At 42.6% G+C, this 12,636-nt stretch overlaps 1 protein-coding gene across 3 annotated transcripts in view; it reads right to left on the reverse strand.

Moving 5' to 3' along the window:
• CRHR2 (corticotropin releasing hormone receptor 2) overlaps window positions 1-12,636 on the reverse strand; it is a 135,923-nt gene that overhangs the window by 62,101 nt on the left and 61,186 nt on the right. For all 3 annotated transcript variants that reach the window (XM_086866698.1, XM_086866720.1, XM_086866709.1), the window contains one exon: window positions 881-966. In XM_086866698.1, coding sequence (XP_086722824.1) covers window positions 881-966 — 86 coding nt within the window. The remainder of the gene's footprint in view (window positions 1-880; window positions 967-12,636) is intronic.

The following is a 12,636-nucleotide window of genomic DNA, read 5'->3' on the forward strand; positions in this document are numbered from 1 at the left end:
CCAAAATCCCTGAGTCCTAAATGTGGGATCTCATCTCCCTCCTCTCTGTCCCTGGTATGGCACAACCACAAGGACAGAATGAGCTGAATGAACCCCAAAACAAACCAGCCTGAGCTGCTGGGCTCCACCCTGGCTCCTAGAGGGAAAAGCCACTCCTGGCAGAGATAGCAACAAAACTTTTGTGGGGTTGTGTCCCACCACAGCAACACAGGAGGAAGAGTATGAAGGGCTTGAAGGCTTAAACTGTGTGAGGGTGAATATCTATGATGTCTCTGAGACATCTGAAAAGGGCTTTGCATAATTCCTCACAGCCCTTCTGAAGGAACTTAACCCCATATGCTAATTTAAATCTGCTAAATCCTATGTCATGCAAGACTGGCTCAATCTCATAAGGACAGCTGGGTCCTGAGTCTACTTTTTATGTATTTTTTCTGTTGCTGCCCCTTTACATATTTGCTTAAGGAGAAATGACACTGAGATCTGTAAAGGTCAGTTGTTGACCTCAGAATGGGCAGATATAGGGCGGAATCAGCTGTCTGAACTTATTTTTTAGTGCCAAAGAGGCTTTAGGTCTTATTGTTATTATTACTAACATTTACTGTAGCAGCTGTAGGCTCTGAAAAAAGCTAGAAAAAATCTGCATAAACACACATCATCAGGGACAGAGTGAGATAAAACATCCTTTTTAAAAAAACCATGTGAGATGGGGATATGGAGAGAGGATAAGTGATTTGCCTCAATTCACAGGGAGGTTTTGTTGCAGAGACAGAAATGGAATCTCTCTCAGAAATCCCAAATTAGCACGTTAACCTTAAGTTTAGTTTTGCATTCATTTATACTGAGAAATGTCATTGAGAAGAATGAAGGGAAAAATACAGACCTTGTCATCCAGAATAGGCTCGCACTGAGAGTAGTTTATCTTGGAAGCCCATGTCCCATTGCCCAGGCATTCTCTGTAGGCATTTCCTGGTACAGACCAAAATAAAAGACAGATGAACACTCTGTGCTGGATTTGAAACAGCCTAGACACTTCACAGGTTCAAGAAAAGATTGTTAGAACAGATTATTTACAAGGCAAATCAACTCATCCCACCTCTGTGAGGACTGGAGCAACCCACCGAGAGGAGAAATAAGTAACAAACACATCTACAGACAATGAGTATTTAAAGGTATTTATTAATAGTTTTTTTTCTTACAGAATATGAATTCAGAAGACAGCAAAGGTATGAGAACATTGCAACTGAAACCATTCTTGGTGTTTTCCCAAGGTGCCAATTCTCACAGATCGTAAGTGAAAATCACAAATTACTGAAGCAGAGATTTAATGTCCAAATTCAACATCACCCTGCAGGGCTCTGGGAACTACATGTGGCAGTACTGGGCTGAAGAAGGGAGTTCAATTTCTAGGAAGCACTCCCTTCATCCCAAGGAATTCCAAGAGAAAACTGTTTGTTTTTATACAAACCTTCCTCTCTCTACTCATCAAAGGCACATCCAATCCCAAACCCAAGAAGTTCTTGGGTTTTTTCCCATTCTTATTTTGAACTGTTTCCTAGAAACAAGAGAATTAAAATAAAACAGGAAATCCAGAAAGATCCCCAAAGGACAAATACAGGCAACTTCCTGATGGACTCTTCATGATGTTCTTTCTGCCTTTTACCCAATTTATTTTTGGGCCTTTGCCACGGTCATTTAGTGCAGGAAAATCAAATGGCCCCAAATGTGCTGCTGACACCAGCCTTTGAAAAAAGTAAAGAGACTTTTGAACAGGTGCTTCTTCTAAGAGAAGGGAAGTCAACAAATGACAGTCCCTGCAGAAGCTCCAGATGACACCATGTCCACACAGATCACTGAATTTCATATTGCTGCTGTCTATTGGCACTTTTCCACTGTTTCTTTTTGGAGTGATGAGGCCAAACAAAACAAAACAAAACAGTCTGAGTGAGGTTTAAGGTGGTAGGATCCAGTTTACATTCCTAAAAGCCCTTGCATTTGTCCCTTCCTGTGGCCAGTGCTGAAGCTCTCCGTGCAGAATTGTTGCTGATTTTGAGCCTCTAGCAAACTCCTGACTCTCCAGATGAGTTAATGCTTAGTTGGATGTTGAGTCCCACTTCCACAGTACTGCTCATATGAAACCCTTGTTCTATTCATTCAAACCCTTGTTTTACTCATTCTTACTCTTCATTTTCCCTGGTTGTATCCCTCCAGCTCAGCTGTGGAGAGCACAAACACAACCCACCCTGTGAGGCACAGGGAACGTACAACCCCCATCAGTGCAGCTCTCTGAGCTGTCACAGCAGATCTCCCACACACTGAGGGTATGAACAGGAGGGGGGGAAACCAAACTCTGAATTTTTCTCATCCAGGATCTCCTCCAGTATCAGTCACTTCTCAGAAACAACAGCAGCAAGCAGATCTGGCTTCTGGGAATCTCTCATTCCAAACTCTAGCTGTCATTACTAATTTATATCCCACAGTAAAGGTTCTTTCCCCTCCCTCCCTCCCTCCCTCCCTCCCTCCCTCCCTCCCTCCCTCCCTCCCTCCCTCCCTCCCTCCCTCCCTCCCTCCCTCCCTCCCTCCCTTCCTTCCTTCCTTCCTTCCTTCCTTCCTTCCTTCCTTCCTTCCTTCCTTCCTTCCTTCCTTCCTTCCTTCCTTCCTTCCTTCCTTCCTTCCTTCCTTCCTTCCTTCCTTCCTTCCTTCCTTCCTTCCTTCCTTCCTTCCTTCCTTCCTTCCTTCCTTCCTTCCTTCCTTCCTTCCTTCCTTCCTTCCTTCCTTCCTTCCTTCCTTCCTTCCTTCCTTCCTTCCTTCCTTCCTTCCTTCCCTCCCTCCCTCCTTCCCTCCTTCCCTCCTTCCCTCCTTCCCTCCTTCCCTCCTTCCCTCCTTCCCTCCTTCCTTCCCTCCTTCCTTCCCTCCTTCCTTCCCTCCTTCCTTCCCTCCTTCCCTCCTTCCCTCCTTCCCACTTATATGATCTTTCTAGAGCAACAAGAGCTAAAAATAAATAAAAAAAATGCAGCTATTAGCAATATTTTTTTCCTACTTGAAAAACAATTGTGTAAAATTTCATTTTCCTAGACAAATGACATAGTGAAGAACTCAGCATACTTTCTCTTCCTGTAATTTCCCCTCCCTTCCTTACTCTGTTCTCAAGAAGGAATACACCAAATAGAGATTTGGTGGTTACAACGTTATGGTTATATATAATAACATGGTTATTTGTGCTCTGTGTGCACTTGCACTCATATAACACAACTGGACAAGGAGATTTAATGTTCATGCAAATGAATAACGAGCAGTAGATGACTCAGGATGGCACAGGCAGCACTCAGCCTTTATGCACAGAGCTCTTGACACATCATCCAATATTCACTCCTGGCCCTCAGTCTGTGGTCTCTTCTTCCACTTTGAAAATATTGATTTCCTTTTATTTTAGATTTGTGGCTCTTGGTTTCTTCTGCTTAATCATCAGTCCAGGAGACAGGCAGGGAGGTAAAAGGGCCTGAACAGAAAGGAATATCCAGGAGAGCTCAGAGCATCCAGCTTTCACTGAATGTATTTCAACCCCTCCAAACTACAAACGCATTATTGTCCTATTTCCCCTAAGGGCTGACCCAGGGGTGCTGATCAGAGTCATATTCCACCAGGAAAGCCAAGGACAGCAGGCAGAGCCCAGACACACAGCAACAGCACCAACATTAACAGCTCCCATGGACTCGAGGTGATGTAAGAGGGGTCTCCACCCCTGAAAAACTTCATCCCACATCACAAAAAGGGAAGCAAAAGATCTGAGCAGGGCTACAGCGAAACCTTGGCAGGAATACAACTGGGACAGCCAATTCTCCCTGACTCCAGCTCTTGGGAAAGTCCAGCTGAGTCTATCATTTGAAAGTTCTTCACAGAATATATCCAGGTAAACAATCCAACACCTACAGGAATGTCTCACTTTTATGTATTTATACACACATGCCCACACACCCACGCTATACAGAGCCTGACCTTTATTCTTAGTGGTGTAGAACCATTGAAGAGCAAGTGAGAAATTCAAGATGGAGAGCAAAAGTTCCTTGAATGCAGGAGAAAATTAGTGTTGCATTATAAAAAAAAAACAAACCAGACTGTGATAATCAGAACTCTGTCTGTTTTCAGGGCAAATGGGACTTTTAAGAAACTAGGGCATATTTGTTGTTTCAATAAAAAGAAGCTGATAACCCAGATTTGAGCCCATACATCAATAATAATGGAAAATGTTTTTCATCTAGCATGGAAGGACATGAGAGAAGCTCACAGACTTTTAATTATTCATTTTGAAGGACTCCTCACACCTCTGGTTTTTGGTAAAGAGGGGAGATATCCAAACCCTGTTTCCAGTTTTCCCATAACTCTCTTCAGCATCCCTGCAACTCAGCACCAGTATTACCAGATAATTCTGGGGAAACTTGCATGGAATAAGAGCAGTTTATCACCAATCAGCTCAAGGACCTTTATGCCAAACAGAAATGAGTCTTTTAGTCATCTAAACTCATGTAAAATGAATTCCACCCCGATTTATAACACTTTATTAACAACACTGTCAGAGACTCTCCTAGAGAGCCCTCAGTGAAAACAGAAAATGGAGCAGCAACATCCAATATTTGTCATCCCAACTGGGATTTGTCTGCTCCTTACAATCCACTGACATATTTTTTCTGTGAGGGTGACAGAACACTGGAACAGGTAGCCCAGGGATGTTGTGGAGTCTCCCTTTTTTGAAGATACTTAAAAACATCTTAAGACATGCTCCTGGGCAACTGCAGGGATGCTGGACCAGATCTCAGCCATCCTGTGGTTCTGTGATTAACTGCCTAAAGTTATCTTCTGGAACAGCTTTAAAACACAGCTCAGGTACAATGTTCTACATCAGTTCATGAGGTAAAACCTAGCCCTTAATTTAATTTCTAACTGTAGATGATGTTGCATTTCCGAATGGGGTATGTAAAGCGAAGTGTTTGATGAGTAGTCTCTCTGTATTTTTCTTTTTTTATTGACCCTGTTGAAGAACACAAAGCCTTTCAGGTAGTGCTAACTCAATATGTATGGATTGGCCCGGTGGGAGGCTTGTGTTTAGTCAGTAAAAGTCCATTAAAAGCATGACACAAACAGGAGACAGGAGCACTGGGTAAAGGTAAGGGGATGTCATTCTCAGCACAAGTTCACCACTCCCTCCCTCCCAGGGGAGTGAAAGACAATTCCAGACCCTGCACACAGGCACTGCTATAATGGATCTTGTCCCTGACAAATGGAACTGAGCTGGTTCTGAAAGAGATTTTACTTGTCTTGCTGTGTCTCATGTAGATGACTTTTTGACAAGGTTTACATTTCCAGTTGTCATTCAAATGGAAATCTGACTTCTCTGGCTATTTACGCCTTTCATCTCCTGGATTCTACAGACACAGAGTGGCCGTGGAATCTTGAGACAAGTTCATCAGCTACTGGAGTGAAGGGAATAAACAGAAAAATGAATACATAAATAAAACAGCCTGTTAAGTGCTGAGCTGAGGGTATGTGGCTGCTTTGACAGCTTGCTGACCCATGTTAGCTGTCGGCTGAGCTGAAATGAAGGGTCCATCAATCAGAGAAGCACAATCCCCACTGGAGCACACAGGGTTTTGGGAAGTGGGGTTAGCAGTGACTGTGGAAGAGACTCACAGATATGATAAACACCTTGAAAGAGCACAGTGGGACACATTATCCACCTCCCTACACATAGGACTTGTTTAGTCCAGATTAAAATATGGAAGCCCCAAGAATTTTCAGTAATTATTTTGTAAAACTATTACAGACAGTCTGTTAAATCTCTCCACTGTGATTATTTTTTGTTGATATCCTATATCTATATTTTTTCCTCACTTTTTAAGACAATTATTGAACTGGTTTTGCCCCTGTACTGCCCTCTGACCTAGCTGAGCTATTTTCCATCCTTTCCAGGGTAGGTTAGTTCTGCATATTTGCCACGGGCAGAGTTCAGCCTTATAATTTTAGAATAGCAACTTGCAGCCAGTCTTGTCCACATCTCACCAATCCCCTCCTACTCTGGCTTCATGGCACAGCCCATGGTGCCCCCAACATGAAGGTGTTTATGCCAAATTTTCCAATGGAAAGCAAGCTCAAGTAAGTGAGGTTTTCCCTTAGATATAAATTAAAATAGTTTCTGTGATATGCTGGTCTGTAAAATCAGAAGAGATAGTGGAGAAAACTTGCTTTGTCTCAGTGCCATGATTAAAGCTGGATGACATCTTCTGAGCTGAATAAATGGATTTTGAATACCCAGTTTTGGGGCAGCAAAAATCACTTAAGAGGTTTGGTGAAAGCAAATTGGGCCTGGGTTTTACTCCCTGAAGAAAAATTTTAGATACATTCAAAGAACACAGGAGAAAACCAACCCAAAGTATCCCAGTGCTGAATGTTGTAGCTCAGGAGGTGCTAACAACATGGAGTTCAGCTCTGGTCTCTTCCAATGCTGGATTTCATGAGGAATTCAAACCCAGTTTAAAGGACTCATTTTTTTCAGGGGGCTCTAACCACTGGGACATTGCAAGATTTTCCCAGTGTCTTCTTTTATTAATCTAATGTTCAAAATAAAACATTTCGCTTGGTATTAAGCAAAAAAAATTTTCTCTTGGGGTACTTATCCACCATGATCCCCAGTAAACCCAACAGGAACTGCATGATACAAATTCCTCACATTGGCTGCCCAGATTTCCTAGGAGCCAGATCAAATGAGACAGAAAAAACCCTCTGTTGCATAAGGTACACATCACTTCATGTATAGATTATTCTTAGCCCCTTTCAAAGTCTCAGAAAAACAGAAAGCTTCTAAAAATAGAGGCTGAATCATGGGGCTATAAATTATTTATTCATGTGCCACCCTCCCTCTTTGGTGCTTTATTTTTTTCTGATTGTTGCAGTGACAAGCTCGAGCCAGGTAGGATTCACAAAACATCAGGACAGGACAACTGCTTACTATTTCTAGAAATCATAAGTGACAGCAGCACAATTGTGACATCCAGCAGACTGGGGGGAAAAAATAAAAAATAAAAAATCTCTCTCCACATATTTTATTTGTGAATGAGGGATATTCTGACAAAAATAAGGAGAGGCAAGAACAGTTATCCAACTGATGCTTATTGCTTTGTACATCAGCCAGCATCAACCTGAAAGCCAAGAGGTTTTCTCTGCATGTCACAGCTGGGGTTTTTTTGAATTTGTACAGAAATATAATGCACTTATAGGAGAGTCTTGGAAGGCAGATAAATAATAATTTAGGCAAGGAATGTTCCCCATGAAAAACACTTCTAAACTCAGCTCTGTCTGGCTCAGCTTTATGTGTCCTCAGGCTTTCAAGCACATTAGGAACTTTGATGAGTTTTGTATTGTTTTTCTTTGCCAAGAAATCCTGAAAAGGTTTACAAGAAGCTCGAGCAGCCTAATTATGCTCACTTTGTGCATCGATTTCCCATCTGCTGAAGAGCTCAAGTGATCCACCCAGGTCACAGAACAGGTCAAAAGGCAGGAACAGAACCTTTCAGAAGTTTAGAAGGGTTCCAGGTTCCTTCAGAGTTTAGAGAAGCACTTCTCTGTGTTTCTAGCCCAAGGCACTCTCTGTTGGACCTACAGAGATTGAAAGCACCTGAGGTACTCAGTTTTGTTTGTACAGAGGATCACAGAATATTCTGGGTTGGAAAAGACTTTAAAATGATTCAGTTTCACCCCCTGCCATGGGCTGGGACACCTTCCAGCAGATGAGGCTGCTCCAAGCCCCATCCAACCTGGCCTTGAACTCTCCTTGCCCCAGGCTGTGGCTCCTGGCAGCAAGCAGTGACATTAGAATGATCCCATAGATTGAATTGTGCAGAAATGTCAGAAAAGTGGCTCTTTTCAACCTTGTTCAATGAAATACCTGCTAATGTAAAACTTCTCACAAAAAATCTCACACATTCTCTTTGAATTTCTGATCCCCACATGGTTCACCTCAGGAAACACAATATCTTCCAATATTTTTCACTCCTTGTGCCTCCAGCGTTAGCAAAAACTGTTCCATAAAATAAAACTTTTCTATAGTAAATATTCTGTTTCTTCACAGCTTCATTTTGAATTGTTTCAGGATTGAGGTGTGGGCAGTGGTAGGCAATTTCCAAACTTGCCCTTTCCCAAGACAATCACTCCTCAGAAGGATGTGTTGGGAATCATCCTGGAGGCTGCCTTCCTCATCCCAAATTGCTTATAGCTCCTGTGATAACCCTCCTATTAATAACTGAATAATGAAAGAATTATTATTCAATTATATAATTATTACCCAATTATATAATTATTACCCTTATATAACATTCATTTCCTTAAGAAATTACTTCATGGCTGTGACTGAGGGAACTCTTGTTCTGAAAGGTCAGGGCTGTGCTGTTACAGAAACAGCTGAGGGAATACCCAGAAGACAGGGAGAGAAAACCCAGTGAAGAGGCTCAGCAGCACTTGACAAAAGCTTGGCTAATCCTGCCTGCAGCCTCCCAAGGCTTTGTGCAGTCTGCAGGTAAATCCCTGAGACAGCACATCACCAGGTGTGAGCACACACAGAAGCCAAAGGCTTCCAGCTGACACCTCCACGTATCTTAGAGAAAAAAGATAAAAGAGGAAGATTACAAAGCTCTAACTCTTCAGGTTATCATCTTTTCCCTTCACCTGGTTTTCAGTGCAAGAAAAAAAAATAGAGAAAAAAACCAAAAATATAAAAGTCAAACCAAACTCCCAACCCAAACCACTTCTAGCTGAACAGAAATGAGAAATTGTTCAATTCCCCAAAAATCTGTTGCAAAATAAAATTCTGGCATTTATGCTGGGCTTATTTCCACAGCCAGTTACTCAAATTAATCTCTCCTGAAAGGCCAGGTATCACACACAAAAGAAGATGCACAGACATCACTTGCACTTCAGCAAGTCACTGACACTTGGATTGCTGGAAATGACAAGAACACCCAGGGGAGTCTTTCTTCAGACTTGTCCTATTCTTACTTGAGCTCAAGATTCAAACATTTGCACTCTGAGGCCCTGATGCTCATGTGTGAGTGAAGGTTGCCACGTCCCTGCTGCCAGACAGACATCCAGCACTGAGGTCACCTCTCATGTCCATGCTATCTACTCAATCCAGGCCATCAAACCATACTGAATTCCCAAATTTAAGCTAATTAATTGATTCCAAGATTGCAGCCAGCACAGTATAGACAGATTCAGCTGATCCATGGCCATTTACTTTATGGAGCTGAGTTGTTCCCCACATTGACAACAGGACAGATTTAACCACCTACAGCAAATAGAAGCATCTTCACTCCTACATTTAGGTGCTGGAGGTAAACAAAACACTGGCCTGAATGGGCCTGTCATTTGATGTGCAACAATCACTTTATTTTAAAGACTTCCCTCATTTGCTCTGGGTAATGCAATTGTTTTAAGGGACAGGCTATCATCCAATTTGTGTTTGTATGGGTCATGCACAAATTACTAGGAAAGATTCCCTGGCCCAGAACACTTCCACCTACACAGCTACCTAAAAAACCCACGTGGGAGAAAGGTGTAGTCTAAGAAAATGTTCTTCCTGCTGGTTAGTGCAACAGGTCATTAATTCTCCCTTTGTGGTGTAGTGGCAGTGAATTCCTGCAGCACACAGGAGGAGGAGAGGCATCACCCAGGGCTGCAGCACAGTTTGTTTGTGAGCACAGAGCCATGAAACTCCATCCCTAACCCCTTTCTGGAAGGCTGACAGGGCACAGGCTGCTAATGATGTTTGGTCTTTATGGTAATTGCTTCTTAGCTGAAATTCAAAATTCAATTAGTCACCTGGCATAATTACTGAATGCACAGAGAGATGGCAATGATAATGAGAGGTGTAACTGTACTTTATTACCTGTAGTAAAGCACTGTGGAACTGAGAAGCACTAAGATCTGATTAAGACAGGAGGGAGAGGGAGAGGAAAGGAGCTGGAGGCTGGAGTTTAGGACAGATGACTCGAGAAGACAATTTGAACAACCTCTTGAAGGAAAGGAGTATGTGCAGCCTCCCTTTATTTTAGTTTTTGCCTCAGCTAAGTGGGAATGTGGGAAGCAATACTCTCCTCAGAGCTTTCACTGCCTGGAATTTATTCAGGAATTTATGAGTTGCAAAAAGTTTCAAAAGCAAAGCACAGCAGCTGCAGGAATGCTCATGATGGAACACAGAGCCAGCGTTCACCAGGAATAATCCTGATCTGCTCTCAGAACTCTGCAAAAATAATGAGAAAGGTGGTTGAGAAAAGGAGGGATGAGAGCAGGTTCCAAAATGCACCTATTCATGTGATATTTGCCTGGTAAGGTTCAAATACTTTTTGACAAGGAATTCACATGAAACCTCTGGTGCAGCAACAGAGGCTGTGAGAGAGCAGGGCACAGGAGAGACAGAAAATAAGAGCAACCCAGCAAGGTGAGAGTAAACAGCACACACAACACAGGGAATGAGTTGGGCTTAAAGGCCAGGAGGATCTCCAAAACCTGATTATTATCCCTGAGTCAGCACTGGGGTTTGCCTACACCACAGGAATGCCCATCAGGAACCACAGAAGTTGCCTGGATTACAGGGATTTTCTTTGTTAGCTGGTTTTGGGGTTCTGGGATTGTTGTTTTTTTGGTTTTTTTTCTTATTTCAAACCATTGTCCAAATCATACATCCAGCATTTCATAAGAATCTTTGCCATTTAGAAAATCACAGGATGATTCAGACAGGTCCTGTCACACTCGCACGTCTTGGGATGTCTGGACAAAAACACAACATACGCTGCTGTCAGCTCTGCTGTGTGTGGTTGCCAAAAAGCTCCGTGTCTTCCCTGAGCCTAAATATTCATCAGAAGGCAGGCAAGAAACAGACTGTCTGCAAGACAAAAAAAGCCTGCAAACATCAGACGGGTGACCATTTGCCAAAGCAGCCTCTGCCAGCTTTCATAGCTAAGCCTAATATAGGAACATAAAAAATTCCAGATGTTTCTTGGCAGATATGAGCCCATTTTGCTGAACCACATTTCCCCTTCTAATAATGTTAGTTTAAAAAGGGGATGAGAATGGGCAAGTTCTCCCAGTTTCTGTGAAGTGAACCTAAGGTGTGTGAGAACAATCCCTTCCCAAACCATACAATTTTATAGCATGAGCAAAATATTCAGCAACATCAAGAGGCAGAATTTTGACTGTGGAGATTGCAGATGGAGGGGTTATAGCTCACATTTATTTATATAAAAAGCTTTTTTAGGCCATCACAGATTAGGTTTGTTTGAGATGAGGAAGTAAAGTCCCTGCAGATATAGGGAAATACAATAATTCCAAGTCTCAGAAACCTTTTACAGGCACTAACAGTGCTACATTCTCTGTGGGCTGTCCCTCCACATAAATTCCTTCTCTCACTGGGTGAAGAATAAGGTTTAAAACCAGCTCTTGCCAGGAGAAAAGCAGCACCCAGCTCAGATCTTCTTTCTTACACAGCCACAATGAGGAACAGGAAACTTTCTTTAAAGAAATTACAATAAGGAGCACTGGGCTTTTGAGATCCAATTTTGCCTCCCCCTCAGTTTTCCTCTTCCCATCCCTGAAAATAGTGTGAATTAGTTTATTGAATTAATCACCCAGCACAGCAGTGCTATGGGGAACTCAGTGTCCAGAGATGCTTCATGGATGGGCATAGAAGTGCAGCAGGAAATAGCTGAGTTTGCAGATAAGCAGTTTCCTGGCTGATGATGCACCTACTTGGATTTAAAAGTTCACCAACTGCATAAACCCCCAGTCTTCCCCTTCCACACTTTAAATTGCTGCTTCCATTGCTGCATTTCCATTCTTTCCCAAAATACAGCATGGAATATGAATCATGTGCCAGTCCTTTCCTCCAGGACAGCATGTATTGAAATCTTAAGTGAGATCACAAACCTGAGAGAAATAATATTTCATCCAATGTTTGCTAGTGCTGTACAGCAGCAGGAAATTTGGTTTGCAAGTGATATCATAAAGGAAGTGAAGAAGTACAAGATTCATTTTGAGAGGGAACTGTGAAAGACCATATTGTTCTGTATGTGCTGTTTTCATGCCCACAGCACCTTATCAACCAGAAGAGGCAGATCAGAGATATGCCTTTGGCTCTCTGAGAGTGTCTGCCCTCTTCCTGGGTCTCTGTTTCAGCCCAGCTTCCCGAGATATCTCCCAGCCCACACACAAATGATCCTCCACAAGAGATTCCCCATGCACAAGGAGCTGAGTGATCACTTGTTGGCCAGGAAGACCTGGGATAATCTTCTGCAAAAGGCAGCTGAAAAAGAGGTAAAGAGGCTGTTCCCTTGCCATAACCTGATTAATGCATCTCTCATTTGGAAAGCCTGCTGCTATGTGGGAAGGTGCTTTCTTATCACCTGGTAATTATTGTCTCTTTGGGGTTTTGAAATGGCATGGGAGGGAGAAAGGGAATTTTAAAATCTCTTCTAATTTTATAGCACATAAAACGCTGTCAGCACATGCTGTGACAGTCTAAGAAAAGCATTTCACCAGCTTCATTTCTTGGCTAAACTCCCTGATGAATCCTAAGATCCTGAGCTTATTTCAAGCAGG

This window comes from Cyanistes caeruleus, chromosome 1 (genome assembly GCF_971803275.1).
Source record: "Cyanistes caeruleus chromosome 1, bCyaCae1.hap1.1, whole genome shotgun sequence".
Taxonomy (NCBI): Eukaryota; Metazoa; Chordata; class Aves; order Passeriformes; family Paridae; genus Cyanistes; species Cyanistes caeruleus.